This window comes from Schistocerca gregaria, chromosome 1 (assembly GCF_023897955.1).
Source record: "Schistocerca gregaria isolate iqSchGreg1 chromosome 1, iqSchGreg1.2, whole genome shotgun sequence".
NCBI lineage: Eukaryota > Metazoa > Arthropoda > Insecta > Orthoptera > Acrididae > Schistocerca > Schistocerca gregaria.
Window position 1 is genome coordinate 162,007,272 of NC_064920.1, and position 21,144 is coordinate 162,028,415.

General features: G+C 39.7%; 1 protein-coding gene across 23 annotated transcripts in view; it reads right to left on the reverse strand.

The window, feature by feature from the left end:
- The window catches only part of LOC126335720 (uncharacterized), a 201,009-nt gene that overhangs the window by 31,369 nt on the left and 148,496 nt on the right, over positions 1-21,144 (reverse strand). For 8 of the 23 annotated variants that reach the window (XM_049999282.1, XM_049999192.1, XM_049999179.1 and 5 more), the window contains 4 exons: positions 19,381-19,530; positions 13,487-13,636; positions 7,587-7,736; positions 1,683-1,832 (listed from right to left, as the gene is read on the reverse strand). In XM_049999282.1, coding sequence (XP_049855239.1) covers positions 1,683-1,832; positions 7,587-7,736; positions 13,487-13,636; positions 19,381-19,530 — 600 coding nt within the window. The remainder of the gene's footprint in view (positions 1-1,682; positions 1,833-7,586; positions 7,737-13,486; positions 13,637-19,380; positions 19,531-21,144) is intronic. The other 15 variants (XM_049999305.1, XM_049999254.1, XM_049999268.1 and 12 more) reach the window with 9 other exon arrangements.

The following is a 21,144-nucleotide window of genomic DNA, read 5'->3' on the forward strand; positions in this document are numbered from 1 at the left end:
GGCACAGAACCAGACATTAGTGGACAATGGGTCTGATATTTAGCCAAGCAACCGTGTTATCATCTACTGCGCTGATGAAATGACTACCTGGAAGGCGACTTCTGAAATTTTCCCGTCGTATTTGTTCTTCTAACAATTTCCGGGTATGCAGCCGGATCCCGTCAAAATTCTGCCAAACTGTGGCAGAATGTCGACGGGATCCAGCTGCATACCCGGAAATTATTAGAAGTACCTGGAAGGCATTTCTGGGATTTTATCTCCTTCTCGTCTCTCCAACCTGCCACTACATCATAATTCACATCCTGGAGTAGGTGCACAGCAAGTAACCAAGTATCGTCCCCAAGCCCATTGCCACACTCAGTCTGCCACTGGTGGCATCTTCACTGTTGCTGCAACAGCCCTAAGAGTCATATTTGTGGTGTGATATCTCCTTCTTCTTCTTCTTCTTCTTAATCAGACTAAGTGCAGGTTCCTAGCCATTACTAAGAATGTAGCCACTTACACAATTGATCAGCTGTTCACTTATTCAAATTTCAATAGATTCAAAGAACTAAACTGATTGCACTAGAAGACAAGAGATAAAGACATGGCAGATCTCAAAGATCCTGGCTAGTGAGATGCAGTTGTTAAAAAGCTACGACAGAGACCATAGACTTTACTAACATTTGAATGACTACCAAACATTCACAAAGAGGGATGGCTTTACACCCCAAATGAGAGCCACACTGATGTTCTAACTGACATACATGCCACGGATTTTCAACCGATACAGACTGAGAAAAAATATGTGTTGCATTACTTACTGAACACCCCTAGTGCTTTTGTGACCTCTTCTCAAGACAATATCAATTCCAATGAACATCTCTTCAAAATCTTTTTGCTGTCTATGACAGAATTATATTGTCACTGTGAAAATTCAACGTTTTTATTTCTTCTTTCACTTCTTTGCTTAGTACTGCCTTGTCACAGGAGTTCTTGATATTCACAAAGCTGGATCACTTTTCTTCAAAGATGCCTCTTGTTTTCCTATACACAAACTCTCTTTTTCCCCCAGTTATGCATGCCTCTACAGCCTTACATTAATCGTCAATACAATCCTACTTTGCTATTTTGCATTTCCTGTCTATCTCATTTTTTTGAGGTCTATAATCACATCATTCAACTCCCTCGGCTGCATCTTTATAAAAATTTTCTCCTTTAGTCAATGTAATTCAATGTCTACTGTGTTATACAACCTAACATATGGGCCATACTTGAATCACTGTTAACGAAGCAATGTATCTCCTCTGCAACTTAAGCTTGAAAGTAAATGTATCATTGAATGAAACAGACAATAATAAAGAAAACATTGTTGCTGAACTTCAAATGTTAGTACAAGAATCTGGTGGATATTTACAACAACATGAACATGGCTGTACAGAAAGGCATCATACTCAGGAAGGCAATTCAGTCAGAACACATGAGGCATCAACGCTTTCTCTCGACTACATCTGTAATTTGTAATCTAACAGGAATTTTAATTGTGATAAATTCAATTGATCATATTAAAGGCAGAGACCTGAGATACATTTACAAATTTACAATGCATAAATACTAGGCTTTCCAAATTCTATGTGACATGAAACATAAAGGCCCTTATCAAACATAATTTATGTGAAGTTTAAAGTGTCAGTTATTATTACCGTGTGGCTTTGAAAGCTTACAGCTTTTTGAATCAGACTTATTTGTAGCTACATTAGTTTTCACTCTGGAATTTGGTCCATCCAATCCATTATGCATGCATTCTCCTGGCACTGAGGGCAGTATCTTATCTTCACATCCATTTCTATGATCTGAAAGAGGCATGAACAAAATCTTTTAGTAAGAGCATATCAAACAATATGAAACCAAACAAATGTAATAACTGTTCTTCTGCAAACCTCTCCATTTCTCCTTAGTTACTGCAACCTACACCCATGTGAAACTCATTTCTAGAGTTAAGCATTGTTCTACCTCTACAATTTTTACCCCTTACACTTTCCTCTATAATCAAATTGATGATGTTCTTTTAACAGATCACATATTTTACTAAAGATATTCACAAATTATTTTTCCCCCTAATTTGATTAAGTTCCTCTCAATTACTTACTCATTTTACCCACCAAATTTTCAGCATTCTTCTGTACTACCAGATTTCAACTACATTCTAGTCAAATACCTTACAAAATGTGATTCTTCATTGTCTCCCTGAGTAATTCATCATAAAATAGTTCACAGACAAACAAGCAGTCATGAGTGGACAATGGGCACAACATTTTACCAAGCAATCAGGTAGCATGTTGATGAACTGACCGACTAAAAGCTGGGCACTAACACTGGTGACACCTCCACTGTTTCTCCCTCGGCGTCATATTTGTTGTCTGCTATCTGCTTCCTCTTCTTAAACAGACCAAGTGCGGGTTACCGGTCTTTTCTACATATGTACCCACTTATACAACTGATCAGCTGTTCACTTGCACAAATTTCAATAGATTCAAAGAATTACACTGATTTGCACCAAGAGAGAGGAGATGAAGACATGGCAGATCTCAAAGAATCTGGCTTGTGAGATGCAGTTGTTAAAAAGCTATGATGGAGAACATAGTTTTTACTGAGACTTGAATGACTTCCACACATTCACAAAGAGGGATGGCTTTAAGACAAAATTGTGAGTCACATTGATGTCAAAACTGACACACTAGTTGTATACCCTTAGGCTGGCAAAATACCACATTATACTTTCAACTTTGTGGATTTTGTTGGATGTCTCAACAACTTGAAGCTTAGTTTTCGTAATATGGGTCCACAGCTTTTAAAAATTTTTTAAATGTCATCATCTGGTTTTCGGTTGTTAGAATGTTATTTGATGATTACAGTTTGCGCATTATGCCATTTTCAAGCATAAGGTTATGATATGTTTCAAACAAAAACATTTTTGTAAAAATCTTATGCTTTAAAATGGCTTAATACAGAATTTGCAATTAAAAAAAATTATAGCATCTGAGATCATGACAATGACATTTAAAAAACTTTACGGGTATGGCTTGATGTTGAAATACTTTCTTTTTGACAGCGGTTGCTACAAACAGACAGAAGGAGTAGCCATGGGGAGTCCACCTTTACCGATTTTTGCCAATGTGTATATGGAACATTTAGAGAAGCAAGCCCTGGCATCAGCCCAATGAAAACCATCAAATTTCTTACCAGTATTTTGATGTCACACTCATCATACGGCCACATGGAAGACATAAGCTGAATGCTTTCCTCATACATCTCAATTCCATACACCAATTTTATCATGGAAGTCAAGGTGTTCCTCTTTCTGGATGTCCTCGTAAAAAGAAGAGCAAAAACTACTTTGTGTCACAGTGTGTACCTTAAGAAAACACACACCGACCTATACTTACACACGGACAAGGGACACCAATAGCCATAAAGGAACACAGTGCTTGAAACATTTTTACATAGGGCTCGCATCCTCTCCAACAACGAGAGTCTCAACCAATAAGTAGCACACCTGTGGACAGTGTTCAGTGAAAAGGCTACACAGAGAGGGAAATTAGGAGACTGCTATGTCCTACACTGAAGGTGCTGTCAATGGAAACAGAGGAAGACCCTCAGGAGGATGGAGCCACTCTGTTTATTCCATTCTGTGGAATATTATCTACAAATATAGGATGAAATCTACACAAACATCAAGTGAGGACCATTATACACCTGCCAGCTAAAACATGGGCACTGCTTGGTAGTGTCAAGCTAATCTTGGACACCAAAAATCCAGGAACTATAAAAGTCCCATGCCAGTGTTGCATGTACAAAGGTCAGATAGTACATGTTGTCATAGACCATCACTGTGACCAATGGCATATCAAGGTGCAACAGCCTAACATGTCGGCACTTGCAGAAGACTGACTATTGTAATTAAATGGAATGGATTATGACCATCTAAGGTTTAACTTCTGGAACTGTGTCATTATAGAAACTATCAAGAGTCGAATCAGACAACAGATGACCAATAGGGATAGTGCCTACAATCTTAGTAAGGCCTGGGAACCTGTACACAATCTGGTTAAGAAAAGGGAAGGAGACATCCCACAACAAACTGACTTAAAAAAACAGGTGGATCAACAGTGGAGATGCTTCCAAAACATACCCCTGTGTGGAAACCACAGAAAAAGGCTAGTGAGAGGGAACGGGATGAAGAGATTACTAATTATGAGGAGTGCTAAGTTGGAGGATGAGGCGGGGATGGGGGGGGGGGGGGGGGGGGGGGATGAAGACCTGTGCCAGCTTGAAGGCAGTCAGTTCATCAGTACACCTCATAATGGCAATGAGGTTACTTGCTGAAATATTGTGCCTCTTGTACAATGACTTCTCGCCATTCACCTGTGAACTATATTGGATATTAAGAAATCCCTCTTTTTCAGAAGTGCTTTTTGTTCTAGGGCCAGGTTACCTTTTATATCCCCTTTACTGTAGCCATCACTGATTATTTTGCTGGCAAAGTAACAAAATTCATCAACTACTTTTAGTATCACATTACATAAGCAAATTCCATCAGTAACACCTGATTTAATTCAACTACATTCCATTGCCCTCATTTTACAAGGGGCATTCAATAAGTAGTGTAACACATTTTTCCCCCTGAATGGTTTTATTTGGGATTCCAATTCGCCATTTTATTCCCCACTCTTTTGTATAGAAACCCTATTTTGTAACATAATCCCCATTCAGTGTGACAGCCTTATGCCACCTTACTGGGAGGGCCTGTATGCCTGCATGGTACCACCCTACTTGTAAACATTGGGGCCAAAGTTTTGCTGCATCAATAACCACCTCATCATCATCCACATACTGCTTCCTGCAGAGTGTATCCTTTGATGCACAGATTGTCCTTCACTGCTCTGTAAGGTCTTCTGCTAGTTGGCAAGGAACCCAGCGAGCACGCACCTTTACATACCACAACTGGTGGACAAGTGTGTCAGCACTACCAAAAGCAACATGCAGTTTAGCAGTGCGATGTTTGATTGTGATTCGTTAATCGCCTCGAATGACTGTGTCTGCACATTCAGACATTGTTGGAGTCACAGCTGTGTGCAGCAGGCTGGAAAGTGTGATATCAGACACACTATGTGATCAAAAGTATCTGGACACCCCGCACAAACATACGTTTTTTATATTAGGTGCATTGTGCTGCCACCTACTGCCAAGTACTCCATACCAGTGACCAAAGTAGTCATTAGACATCATGAGAGAGCCCAATGGGGGTCTCTGCGGAACCCACGGACTTCGAATGTTGACAGGTGATACAGTGTCACTTGTGTTGTACGTCCGTACACGAGATTTCCACACTCATGAACATCCATAGGTCCACTGTTTCCAATGGGATAGTGAAGTGGAAACATGAAGGGACACATACATCACAAAAGTGTACAGGCCAACCTAGTGTGTTGACTCACAGAGACTGCTGACAGTTGAAGAGGGTCGTAATGTGTAATAGGCAGACGTCTATCCAGACCATCACACAGGAATTCCAGACTGCATCAGGATCCACTGCAAGTACTATGACATTTAGGCAGGAAGTCAGAAAACTTTTATTTCATTGTCATACGGCTTCTCATAAATCACGCATCAAGCCAGTAAATGCCAAGCGACGCCTCGCTTGGTGTAAGGAGCAAAAACACTGGATGATTGAACAGTGGAAAAACGTTGTGTGGAGTGGCGAAACACGGTACACAATGTGGCGATCAGATGGTGTGGTGTTGATATGGCGATTGCCCAGTGAATGTCATCTGCCAGCGTATTTAGTGCCAACAGTAAAATTTGTAGGCGGTGGTGTTCAGTGTGGTAATGTTTTTCATGGAGACGGCTAGCACCCCTTGTTGTTTTGCATGTCACTGTCACAGAACAGGCCTACATTAATGTTAGAAGCACCTTCTCTTGCTTCCCATCTTGAAGAGCAGTTTGCGAAAGCAATTGCATCTTTCAACATTATCGAGCACCTGTTCATAAACCATGGGATGTGACGGAGTGGTTACATGACAATAACATCCATGTTATGGACCGGCCTGAACAGAGTCCTGACATGAATCTTATAGAACACCTTTTTGATGTTTTGGAACACCGACTTTGTGAAAGGCCTCACAGGCCGACATTGATACTTCTCCTCAGCGCAGCACTCAGTGAAGAATGGGCTGCCATCCCTCAAGAATGTATGCCTGCAAGAGTGGAAGCTGTTATCAAGGCTGAATCTGAGCCAACACCCTATTGAATTCCAGTATTACTGATGGAGGGTGATACGAGCTTGTAAGTCATTTTCAGCCAGGTGTCTGGATACTTTTGATCACATAGTGTAGGTAAGCATGGCCTTGTAGCAATGATGACAGACACCTCACCCAATGACTGATCATGCCTTTGTTAACTGACGGGTCTCTGTAGATATACTGCAGGCACCTATGAATATCTGCAATGTTCTGGATTTCTGCCAAAGGAAACTGAATGATAGTTCTCTGCTTGCAACATACCTCTGTTACAGATGCCATTTTGAAAACTACATACAGCACTGCCACTTATTTGAACTTCATCAAACTATAGGGGCGGAAGCGCGAATATTCTACGATGACCCACAACAAAATGCCCCGATTTTCAACCAACACAGACTGAGAAAAAATATGTGTTGCATTACTTACTGAACACCCCTAGTGCTTTTGTGACCTCTTCTCAAGACAATATCAATTCCAATGAACATCTCTTCAAAATCTTTTTGATGTCTATGACAGAATTATATTGTCACTGTGAAAATTCAACGTTTTTATTTCTTCTTTCACTTCTTTGCTTAGTACTGCCTTGTCACAGGAGTTCTTGATATTCACAAAGCTGGATCACTTTTCTTCAAAGATGCCTCTTGTTTTCCTATACACAAACTCTCTTTTTCCCCCAGTTATGCATGCCTCTACAGCCTTACATTAATCGTCAATACAATCCTACTTTGCTATTTTGCATTTCCTGTCTATCTCATTTTTTTGAGGTCTATAATCACATCATTCAACTCCCTCGGCTGCATCTTTATAAAAATTTTCTCCTTTAGTCAATGTAATTCAATGTCTACTGTGTTATACAACCTAACATATGGGCCATACTTGAATCACTGTTAACGAAGCAATGTATCTCCTCTGCAACTTAAGCTTGAAAGTAAATGTATCATTGAATGAAACAGACAATAATAAAGAAAACATTGTTGCTGAACTTCAAATGTTAGTACAAGAATCTGGTGGATATTTACAACAACATGAACATGGCTGTACAGAAAGGCATCATACTCAGGAAGGCAATTCAGTCAGAACACATGAGGCATCAACGCTTTCTCTCGACTACATCTGTAATTTGTAATCTAACAGGAATTTTAATTGTGATAAATTCAATTGATCATATTAAAGGCAGAGACCTGAGATACATTTACTAATTTACAATGCATAAATACTAGGCTTTCCAAATTCTATGTGACATGAAACATAAAGGCCCTTATCAAACATAATTTATGTGAAGTTTAAAGTGTCAGTTATTATTACCGTGTGGCTTTGAAAGCTTACAGCTTTTTGAATCAGACTTATTTGTAGCTACATTAGTTTTCACTCTGGAATTTGGTCCATCCAATCCATTATGCATGCATTCTCCTGGCACTGAGGGCAGTATCTTATCTTCACATCCATTTCTATGATCTGAAAGAGGCATGAACAAAATCTTTTAGTAAGAGCATATCAAACAATATGAAACCAAACAAATGTAATAACTGTTCTTCTGCAAACCTCTCCATTTCTCCTTAGTTACTGCAACCTACACCCATGTGAAACTCATTTCTAGAGTTAAGCATTGTTCTACCTCTACAATTTTTACCCCTTACACTTTCCTCTATAATCAAATTGATGATGTTCTTTTAACAGATCACATATTTTACTAAAGATATTCACAAATTATTTTTCCCCCTAATTTGATTAAGTTCCTCTCAATTACTTACTCATTTTACCCACCAAATTTTCAGCATTCTTCTGTACTACCAGATTTCAACTACATTCTAGTCAAATACCTTACAAAATGTGATTCTTCATTGTCTCCCTGAGTAATTCATCATAAAATAGTTCACAGACAAACAAGCAGTCATGAGTGGACAATGGGCACAACATTTTACCAAGCAATCAGGTAGCATGTTGATGAACTGACCGACTAAAAGCTGGGCACTAACACTGGTGACACCTCCACTGTTTCTCCCTCGGCGTCATATTTGTTGTCTGCTATCTGCTTCCTCTTCTTAAACAGACCAAGTGCGGGTTACCGGTCTTTTCTACATATGTACCCACTTACACAACTGATCAGCTGTTCACTTGCACAAATTTCAATAGATTCAAAGAATTACACTGATTTGCACCAAGAGAGAGGAGATGAAGACATGGCAGATCTCAAAGAATCTGGCTTGTGAGATGCAGTTGTTAAAAAGCTATGATGGAGAACATAGTTTTTACTGAGACTTGAATGACTTCCACACATTCACAAAGAGGGATGGCTTTAAGACAAAATTGTGAGTCACATTGATGTCAAAACTGACACACTAGTTGTATACCCTTAGGCTGGCAAAATACCACATTATACTTTCAACTTTGTGGATTTTGTTGGATGTCTCAACAACTTGAAGCTTAGTTTTCGTAATATGGGTCCACAGCTTTTAAAAATTTTTTAAATGTCATCATCTGGTTTTCGGTTGTTAGAATGTTATTTGATGATTACAGTTTGCGCATTATGCCATTTTCAAGCATAAGGTTATGATATGTTTCAAACAAAAACATTTTTGTAAAAATCTTATGCTTCAAAATGGCTCAATACAGAATTTGCAATTAAAAAAAATTATAGCATCTGAGATCATGACAATGACATTTAAAAAACTTTACGGGTATGGCTTGATGTTGAAATACTTTCTTTTTGACAGCGGTTGCTACAAACAGACAGAAGGAGTAGCCATGGGGAGTCCACCTTTACTGATTTTTGCCAATGTGTATATGGAACATTTAGAGAAGCAAGCCCTGGCATCAGCCCAATGAAAACCATCAAATTTCTTACCAGTATTTTGATGTCACACTCATCATACGGCCACATGGAAGACATAAGCTGAATGCTTTCCTCATACATCTCAATTCCATACACCAATTTTATAATGGAAGTCAAGGTGTTCCTCTTTCTGGATGTCCTCGTAAAAAGAAGAGCAAAAACTACTTTGTGTCACAGTGTGTACCTTAAGAAAACACACACCGACCTATACTTACACACGGACAAGGGACACCAATAGCCATAAAGGAACACAGTGCTTGAAACATTTTTACATAGGGCTCGCATCCTCTCCAACAACGAGAGTCTCAACCAATAAGTAGCACACCTGTGGACAGTGTTCAGTGAAAAGGCTACACAGAGAGGGAAATTAGGAGACTGCTATGTCCTACACTGAAGGTGCTGTCAATGGAAACAGAGGAAGACCCTCAGGAGGATGGAGCCACTCTGTTTATTCCATTCTGTGGAATATTATCTACAAATATAGGATGAAATCTACACAAACATCAAGTGAGGACCATTATACACCTGCCAGCTAAAACATGGGCACTGCTTGGTAGTGTCAAGCTAATCTTGGACACCAAAAATCCAGGAACTATAAAAGTCCCATGCCAGTGTTGCATGTACAAAGGTCAGATAGTACATGTTGTCATAGACCATCACTGTGACCAATGGCATATCAAGGTGCAACAGCCTAACATGTCGGCACTTGCAGAAGACTGACTATTGTAATTAAATGGAATGGATTATGACCATCTAAGGTTTAACTTCTGGAACTGTGTCATTATAGAAACTATCAAGAGTCGAATCAGACAACAGATGACCAATAGGGATAGTGCCTACAATCTTAGTAAGGCCTGGGAACCTGTACACAATCTGGTTAAGAAAAGGGAAGGAGACATCCCACAACAAACTGACTTAAAAAAACAGGTGGATCAACAGTGGAGATGCTTCCAAAACATACCCCTGTGTGGAAACCACAGAAAAAGGCTAGTGAGAGGGAACGGGATGAAGAGATTACTAATTATGAGGAGTGCTAAGTTGGAGGATGAGGCGGGGATGGGGGGGGGGGGGGGGGGGATGAAGACCTGTGCCAGCTTGAAGGCAGTCAGTTCATCAGTACACCTCATAATGGCAATGAGGTTACTTGCTGAAATATTGTGCCTCTTGTACAATGACTTCTCGCCATTCACCTGTGAACTATATTGGATATTAAGAAATCCCTCTTTTTCAGAAGTGCTTTTTGTTCTAGGGCCAGGTTACCTTTTATATCCCCTTTACTGTAGCCATCACTGATTATTTTGCTGGCAAAGTAACAAAATTCATCAACTACTTTTAGTATCACATTACATAAGCAAATTCCATCAGTAACACCTGATTTAATTCAACTACATTCCATTGCCCTCATTTTACAAGGGGCATTCAATAAGTAGTGTAACACATTTTTCCCCCTGAATGGTTTTATTTGGGATTCCAATTCGCCATTTTATTCCCCACTCTTTTGTATAGAAACCCTATTTTGTAACATAATCCCCATTCAGTGTGACAGCCTTATGCCACCTTACTGGGAGGGCCTGTATGCCTGCATGGTACCACCCTACTTGTAAACATTGGGGCCAAAGTTTTGCTGCATCAATAACCACCTCATCATCATCCACATACTGCTTCCTGCAGAGTGTATCCTTTGATGCACAGATTGTCCTTCACTGCTCTGTAAGGTCTTCTGCTAGTTGGCAAGGAACCCAGCGAGCACGCACCTTTACATACCACAACTGGTGGACAAGTGTGTCAGCACTACCAAAAGCAACATGCAGTTTAGCAGTGTGATGTTTGATTGTGATTCGTTAATCGCCTCGAATGACTGTGTCTGCACATTCAGACATTGTTGGAGTCACAGCTGTGTGCAGCAGGCTGGAAAGTGTGATATCAGATACACTATGTGATCAAAAGTATCTGGACACCCCGCACAAACATACGTTTTTTATATTAGGTGCATTGTGCTGCCACCTACTGCCAAGTACTCCATACCAGTGACCAAAGTAGTCATTAGACATCATGAGAGAGCCCAATGGGGGTCTCTGCGGAACCCACGGACTTCGAATGTTGACAGGTGATACAGTGTCACTTGTGTTGTACGTCCGTACACGAGATTTCCACACTCATGAACATCCATAGGTCCACTGTTTCCAATGGGATAGTGAAGTGGAAACATGAAGGGACACATACGTCACAAAAGTGTACAGGCCAACCTAGTGTGTTGACTCACAGAGACTGCTGACAGTTGAAGAGGGTCGTAATGTGTAATAGGCAGACGTCTATCCAGACCATCACACAGGAATTCCAGACTGCATCAAGATCCACTGCAAGTACTATGACATTTAGGCAGGAAGTCAGAAAACTTTTATTTCATTGTCATACGGCTTCTCATAAATCACGCATCAAGCCAGTAAATGCCAAGCGACGCCTCGCTTGGTGTAAGGAGCAAAAACACTGGATGATTGAACAGTGGAAAAACGTTGTGTGGAGTGGCGAAACACGGTACACAATGTGGCGATCAGATGGTGTGGTGTTGATATGGCGATTGCCCAGTGAATGTCATCTGCCAGCGTATTTAGTGCCAACAGTAAAATTTGTAGGCGGTGGTGTTCAGTGTGGTAATGTTTTTCATGGAGACGGCTAGCACCCCTTGTTGTTTTGCATGTCACTGTCACAGAACAGGCCTACATTAATGTTAGAAGCACCTTCTCTTGCTTCCCATCTTGAAGAGCAGTTTGCGAAAGCAATTGCATCTTTCAACATTATCGAGCACCTGTTCATAAACCATGGGATGTGACGGAGTGGTTACATGACAATAACATCCATGTTATGGACCGGCCTGAACAGAGTCCTGACATGAATCTTATAGAACACCTTTTTGATGTTTTGGAACACCGACTTTGTGAAAGGCCTCACAGGCCGACATTGATACTTCTCCTCAGCGCAGCACTCAGTGAAGAATGGGCTGCCATCCCTCAAGAATGTATGCCTGCAAGAGTGGAAGCTGTTATCAAGGCTGAATCTGAGCCAACACCCTATTGAATTCCAGTATTACTGATGGAGGGTGATACGAGCTTGTAAGTCATTTTCAGCCAGGTGTCTGGATACTTTTGATCACATAGTGTAGGTAAGCATGGCCTTGTAGCAATGATGACAGACACCTCACCCAATGACTGATCATGCCTTTGTTAACTGACGGGTCTCTGTAGATATACTGCAGGCACCTATGAATATCTGCAATGTTCTGGATTTCTGCCAAAGGAAACTGAATGATAGTTCTCTGCTTGCAACATACCTCTGTTACAGATGCCATTTTGAAAACTACATACAGCACTGCCACTTATTTGAACTTCATCAAACTATAGGGGCGGAAGCGCGAATATTCTACGATGACCCACAACAAAATGCCCCGATTTTCAACCAACACAGACTGAGAAAAAATATGTGTTGCATTACTTACTGAACACCCCTAGTGCTTTTGTGACCTCTTCTCAAGACAATATCAATTCCAATGAACATCTCTTCAAAATCTTTTTGATGTCTATGACAGAATTATATTGTCACTGTGAAAATTCAACGTTTTTATTTCTTCTTTCACTTCTTTGCTTAGTACTGCCTTGTCACAGGAGTTCTTGATATTCACAAAGCTGGATCACTTTTCTTCAAAGATGCCTCTTGTTTTCCTATACACAAACTCTCTTTTTCCCCCAGTTATGCATGCCTCTACAGCCTTACATTACTCGTCAATACAATCCTACTTTGCTATTTTGCATTTCCTGTCTATCTCATTTTTTTGAGGTCTATAATCACATCATTCAACTCCCTCGGCTGCATCTTTATAAAAATTTTCTCCTTTAGTCAATGTAATTCAATGTCTACTGTGTTATACAACCTAACATATGGGCCATACTTGAATCACTGTTAACGAAGCAATGTATCTCCTCTGCAACTTAAGCTTGAAAGTAAATGTATCATTGAATGAAACAGACAATAATAAAGAAAACATTGTTGCTGAACTTCAAATGTTAGTACAAGAATCTGGTGGATATTTACAACAACATGAACATGGCTGTACAGAAAGGCATCATACTCAGAAAGGCAATTCAGTCAGAACACATGAGGCATCAACGCTTTCTCTCGACTACATCTGTAATTTGTAATCTAACAGGAATTTTAATTGTGATAAATTCAATTGATCATATTAAAGGCAGAGACCTGAGATACATTTACTAATTTACAATGCATAAATACTAGGCTTTCCAAATTCTATGTGACATGAAACATAAAGGCCCTTATCAAACATAATTTATGTGAAGTTTAAAGTGTCAGTTATTATTACCGTGTGGCTTTGAAAGCTTACAGCTTTTTGAATCAGACTTATTTGTAGCTACATTAGTTTTCACTCTGGAATTTGGTCCATCCAATCCATTATGCATGCATTCTCCTGGCACTGAGGGCAGTATCTTATCTTCACATCCATTTCTATGATCTGAAAGAGGCATGAACAAAATCTTTTAGTAAGAGCATATCAAACAATATGAAACCAAACAAATGTAATAACTGTTCTTCTGCAAACCTCTCCATTTCTCCTTAGTTACTGCAACCTACACCCATGTGAAACTCATTTCTAGAGTTAAGCATTGTTCTACCTCTACAATTTTTACCCCTTACACTTTCCTCTATAATCAAATTGATGATGTTCTTTTAACAGATCACATATTTTACTAAAGATATTCACAAATTATTTTTCCCCCTAATTTGATTAAGTTCCTCTCAATTACTTACTCATTTTACCCACCAAATTTTCAGCATTCTTCTGTACTACCAGATTTCAACTACATTCTAGTCAAATACCTTACAAAATGTGATTCTTCATTGTCTCCCTGAGTAATTCATCATAAAATAGTTCACAGACAAACAAGCAGTCATGAGTGGACAATGGGCACAACATTTTACCAAGCAATCAGGTAGCATGTTGATGAACTGACCGACTAAAAGCTGGGCACTAACACTGGTGACACCTCCACTGTTTCTCCCTCGGCGTCATATTTGTTGTCTGCTATCTGCTTCCTCTTCTTAAACAGACCAAGTACGGGTTACCGGTCTTTTCTACATATGTACCCACTTACACAACTGATCAGCTGTTCACTTGCACAAATTTCAATAGATTCAAAGAATTACACTGATTTGCACCAAGAGAGAGGAGATGAAGACATGGCAGATCTCAAAGAATCTGGCTTGTGAGATGCAGTTGTTAAAAAGCTATGATGGAGAACATAGTTTTTACTGAGACTTGAATGACTTCCACACATTCACAAAGAGGGATGGCTTTAAGACAAAATTGTGAGTCACATTGATGTCAAAACTGACACACTAGTTGTATACCCTTAGGCTGGCAAAATACCACATTATACTTTCAACTTTGTGGATTTTGTTGGATGTCTCAACAACTTGAAGCTTAGTTTTCGTAATATGGGTCCACAGCTTTTAAAAATTTTTTAAATGTCATCATCTGGTTTTCGGTTGTTAGAATGTTATTTGATGATTACAGTTTGCGCATTATGCCATTTTCAAGCATAAGGTTATGATATGTTTCAAACAAAAACATTTTTGTAAAAATCTTATGCTTTAAAATGGCTTAATACAGAATTTGCAATTAAAAAAAATTATAGCATCTGAGATCATGACAATGACATTTAAAAAACTTTACGGGTATGGCTTGATGTTGAAATACTTTCTTTTTGACAGCGGTTGCTACAAACAGACAGAAGGAGTAGCCATGGGGAGTCCACCTTTACTGATTTTTGCCAATGTGTATATGGAACATTTAGAGAAGCAAGCCCTGGCATCAGCCCAATGAAAACCATCAAATTTCTTACCAGTATTTTGATGTCACACTCATCATACGGCCACATGGAAGACATAAGCTGAATGCTTTCCTCATACATCTCAATTCCATACACCAATTTTATCATGGAAGTCAAGGTGTTCCTCTTTCTGGATGTCCTCGTAAAAAGAAGAGCAAAAACTACTTTGTGTCACAGTGTGTACCTTAAGAAAACACACACCGACCTATACTTACACACGGACAAGGGACACCAATAGCCATAAAGGAACACAGTGCTTGAAACATTTTTACATAGGGCTCGCATCCTCTCCAACAACGAGAGTCTCAACCAATAAGTAGCACACCTGTGGACAGTGTTCAGTGAAAAGGCTACACAGAGAGGGAAATTAGGAGACTGCTATGTCCTACACTGAAGGTGCTGTCAATGGAAACAGAGGAAGACCCTCAGGAGGATGGAGCCACTCTGTTTATTCCATTCTGTGGAATATTATCTACAAATATAGGATGAAATCTACACAAACATCAAGTGAGGACCATTATACACCTGCCAGCTAAAACATGGGCACTGCTTGGTAGTGTCAAGCTAATCTTGGACACCAAAAATCCAGGAACTATAAAAGTCCCATGCCAGTGTTGCATGTACAAAGGTCAGATAGTACATGTTGTCATAGACCATCACTGTGACCAATGGCATATCAAGGTGCAACAGCCTAACATGTCGGCACTTGCAGAAGACTGACTATTGTAATTAAATGGAATGGATTATGACCATCTAAGGTTTAACTTCTGGAACTGTGTCATTATAGAAACTATCAAGAGTCGAATCAGACAACAGATGACCAATAGGGATAGTGCCTACAATCTTAGTAAGGCCTGGGAACCTGTACACAATCTGGTTAAGAAAAGGGAAGGAGACATCCCACAACAAACTGACTTAAAAAAACAGGTGGATCAACTGTGGAGATGCTTCCAAAACATACCCCTGTGTGGAAACCACAGAAAAAGGCTGGTGAGAGGGAACGGGATGAAGAGATTACTAATTATGAGGAGTGCCAAGTTGGAGGATGAGGCGGGGATGGGGGGGGGGGGGATGAAGACCTGTGCCAGCTTGAAGGCAGTCAGTTCATCAGTACACCTCATAATGGCAATGAGGTTACTTGCTGAAATATTGTGCCTCTTGTACAATGACTTCTCGCCATTCACCTGTGAACTATATTGGATATTAAGAAATCCCTCTTTTTCAGAAGTGCTTTTTGTTCTAGGGCCAGGTTACCTTTTATATCCCCTTTACTGTAGCCATCACTGATTATTTTGCTGGCAAAGTAACAAAATTCATCAACTACTTTTAGTATCACATTACATAAGCAAATTCCATCAGTAACACCTGATTTAATTCAACTACATTCCATTGCCCTCATTTTACAAGGGGCATTCAATAAGTAGTGTAACACATTTTTCCCCCTGAATGGTTTTATTTGGGATTCCAATTCGCCATTTTATTCCCCACTCTTTTGTATAGAAACCCTATTTTGTAACATAATCCCCATTCAGTGTGACAGCCTTATGCCACCTTACTGGGAGGGCCTGTATGCCTGCATGGTACCACCCTACTTGTAAACATTGGGGCCAAAGTTTTGCTGCATCAATAACCACCTCATCATCATCCACATACTGCTTCCTGCAGAGTATATCCTTTGATGCACAGATTGTCCTTCATTGCTCTGTAAGGTCTTCTGCTAGTTGGCAAGGAACCCAGCGAGCACACACCTTTACATACCACAACTGGTGGACAAGTGTGTCAGCACTACCAAAAGCAACATGCAGTTTAGCAGTGCGATGTTTGATTGTGATTCGTTAATCGCCTCGAATGACTGTGTCTGCACATTCAGACATTGTTGGAGTCACAGCTGTGTGCAGCAGGCCGGAAAGTGTGATATCAGATACACTATGTGATCAAAAGTATCTGGACACCCCGCACAAACATACGTTTTTTATATTAGGTGCATTGTGCTGCCACCTACTGCCAAGTACTCCATACCAGTGACCAAAGTAGTCATTAGACATCATGAGAGAGCCCAATGGGGGTCTCTGCGGAACCCACGGACTTCGAATGTTGACAGGTGATACAGTGTCACTTGTGTTGTACGTCCGTACACGAGATTTCCACACTCATGAACATCCATAGGTCCACTGTTTCCAATGGGATAGTGAAGTGGAAACATGAAGGGACACATACATCACAAAAGTGTACAGGCCAACCTAGTGTGTTGACTCACAGAGACTGCTGACAGTTGAAGAGGGTCGTAATGTGTAATAGGCAGACGTCTATCCAGACCATCACACAGGAATTCCAGACTGCATCAGGATCCACTGCAAGTACTATGACATTTAGGCAGGAAGTCAGAAAACTTTTATTTCATTGTCATACGGCTTCTCATAAATCACGCATCAAGCCAGTAAATGCCAAGCGACGCCTCGCTTGGTGTAAGGAGCAAAAACACTGGATGATTGAACAGTGGATAAACGTTGTGTGGAGTGGCGAAACACGGTACACAATGTGGCGATCAGATGGTGTGGTGTGGATATGGCGATTGCCCAGTGAATGTCATCTGCCAGCGTATTTAGTGCCAACAGTAAAATTTGTAGGCGGTGGTGTTCAGTGTGGTAATGTTTTTCATGGAGACGGCTAGCACCCCTTGTTGTTTTGCATGTCACTGTCACAGAACAGGCCTACATTAATGTTAGAAGCACCTTCTCTTGCTTCCCATCTTGAAGAGCAGTTTGCGAAAGCAATTGCATCTTTCAACATTATCGAGCACCTGTTCATAAACCATAGGATGTGACGAAGTGGTTACATGACAATAACATCCATGTTATGGACTGGCCTGAACAGAGTCCTGACATGAATCTTATAGAACACCTTTTTGATGTTTTGGAACACCGACTTTGTGAAAGGCCTCACAGGCCGACATTGATACTTCTCCTCAGCGCAGCACTCAGTGAAGAATGGGCTGCCATCCCTCAAGAATGTATGCCTGCAAGAGTGGAAGCTGTTATCAAGGCTGAATCTGAGCCAACACCCTATTGAATTCCAGTATTACTGATGGAGGGTGATACGAGCTTGTAAGTCATTTTCAGCCAGGTGTCTGGATACTTTTGATCACATAGTGTAGGTAAGCATGGCCTTGTAGCAATGATGACAGACACCTCACCCAATGACTGATCATGCCTTTGTTAACTGACGGGTCTCTGTAGATATACTGCAGGCACCTATGAATATCTGCAATGTTCTGGATTTCTGCCAAAGGAAACTGAATGATAGTTCTCTGCTTGCAACATACCTCTGTTACAGATGCCATTTTGAAAACTACATACAGCACTGCCACTTATTTGAACTTCATCAAACTATAGGGGCGGAAGCGCGAATATTCTACGATGACCCACAACAAAATGCCCCGATTTTCAACCAACACAGACTGAGAAAAAATATGTGTTGCATTACTTACTGAACACCCCTAGTGCTTTTGTGACCTCTTCTCAAGACAATATCAATTCCAATGAACATCTCTTCAAAATCTTTTTGCTGTCTATGACAGAATTATATTGTCACTGTGAAAATTCAACGTTTTTATTTCTTCTTTCACTTCTTTGCTTAGTACTGCCTTGTCACAGGAGTTCTTGATATTCACAAAGCTGGATCACTTTTCTTCAAAGATGCCTCTTGTTTTCCTATACACAAACTCTCTTTTTCCCCCAGTTATGCATGCCTCTACAGCCTTACATTACTCGTCAATACAATCCTACTTTGCTATTTTGCATTTCCTGTCTATCTCATTTTTTTGAGGTCTATAATCACATCATTCAACTCCCTCGGCTGCATCTTTATAAAAATTTTCTCCTTTAGTCAATGTAATTCAATGTCTACTGTGTTATACAACCTAACATATGGGCCATACTTGAATCACTGTTAACGAAGCAATGTATCTCCTCTGCAACTTAAGCTTGAAAGTAAATGTATCATTGAATGAAACAGACAATAATAAAGAAAACATTGTTGCTGAACTTCAAATGTTAGTACAAGAATCTGGTGGATATTTACAACAACATGAACATGGCTGTACAGAAAGGCATCATACTCAGAAAGGCAATTCAGTCAGAACACATGAGGCATCAACGCTTTCTCTCGACTACATCTGTAATTTGTAATCTAACAGGAATTTTAATTGTGATAAATTCAATTGATCATATTAAAGGCAGAGACCTGAGATACATTTACTAATTTACAATGCATAAATACTAGGCTTTCCAAATTCTATGTGACATGAAACATAAAGGCCCTTATCAAACATAATTTATGTGAAGTTTAAAGTGTCAGTTATTATTACCGTGTGGCTTTGAAAGCTTACAGCTTTTTGAATCAGATTTATTTGTAGCTACATTAGTTTTCACTCTGGAATTTGGTCCATCCAATCCATTATGCATGCATTCTCCTGGCACTGAGGGCAGTATCTTATCTTCACATCCATTTCTATGATCTGAAAGAGGCATGAACAAAATCTTTTAGTAAGAGCATATCAAACAATATGAAACCAAACAAATGTAATAACTGTTCTTCTGCAAACCTCTCCATTTCTCCTTAGTTACTGCAACCTACACCCATGAGAAACTCATTTCTAGAGTTAAGCATTGTTCTACCTCTACAATTTTTACCCCTTACACTTTCCTCTATAATCAAATTGATGATGTTCTTTTAACAGATCACATATTTTACTAAAGATATTCACAAATTATTTTTCCCCCTAATTTGATTAAGTTCCTCTCAATTACTTACTCATTTTACCAACCAAATTTTCAGCATTCTTCTGTACTACCAGATTTCAACTACATTCTAGTCAAATACCTTACAAAATGTGATTCTTCATTGTCTCCCTGAGTAATTCATCATAAAATAGTTCACAGACAAACAAGCAGTCATGAGTGGACAATGGGCACAACATTTTACCAAGCAATCAGGTAGCATGTTGATGAACTGACCGACTAAAAGCTGGGCACTAACACTGGTGACACCTCCACTGTTTCTCCCTCGGCGTCATATTTGTTGTCTGCTATCTGCTTCCTCTTCTTAAACAGACCAAGTGCGGGTTACCGGTCTTTTCTACATATGTACCCACTTACACAACTGATCAGCTGTTCACTTGCACAAATTTCAATAGATTCAAAGAATTACACTGATTGCACCACAAGAGAGGAGATGAAGACATGGCAGATCTCAAAGAATCTGGCTTGTGAGATGCAGTTGTTAAAAAGCTATGATGGAGAACATAGTTTTTACTGAGACTTGAATGACTTCCACACATTCACAAAGAGGGATGGCTTTAAGACAAAATTGTGAGTCACATTGATGTCAAAACTGACACACTAGTTGTATACCCTTAGGCTGGCAAAAGACCACATTATATTTTCAACTTTGTGGATTTTGTTGGATGTCTCAACAACTTGTAGCTTAGTTTTCGTAATATGGGTCCACAGCTTTTAAAAATTTTTTAAATGTCATCATCTGGTTTTCGGTTGTTAGAATGTTATTTGATGATTACAGTTTCCGCATTATGCCATTTTCAAGCATAAGGTTTTGATATGTTTCAAACAAAAACCTTTCTGTAAAAATCTTATGCTTTAAAATGGCTTAATGCAGAATTTGCAATTAAAAAAAATTATAACCTCTGAGATCATGATAATGACATTTAAAAAACTTTACGGGTATGGCTTGATGTTGAAATACTTTCTTTTTGACAGCGGTTACTACAAACAGACAGAAGGAGTAGCCATGGGGAGTCCACCTTTACTGATTTTTGCCAATGTGTATATGGAACATTTAGAGAAGCAAGCCCTGGCATCAGCCCAATGAAAACCATCAAATTTCTTACCAGTATTTTGATGTCACACTCATCATACGGCCACATGGAAGACATAAGCTGAGTGCTTTCCTCATACATCTCAATTCCATACACCAGTTTTAGCATGGAAGTCAAGGTGTTCTTCTTTCTGGATGTCCTCATAAAAAGAAGAGCAAAAACTACTTTGTCTCACAGTGTGTACCTTAAGAAAAACACATACCGACCTATACTTACACACGGACAAGGGACACCAAT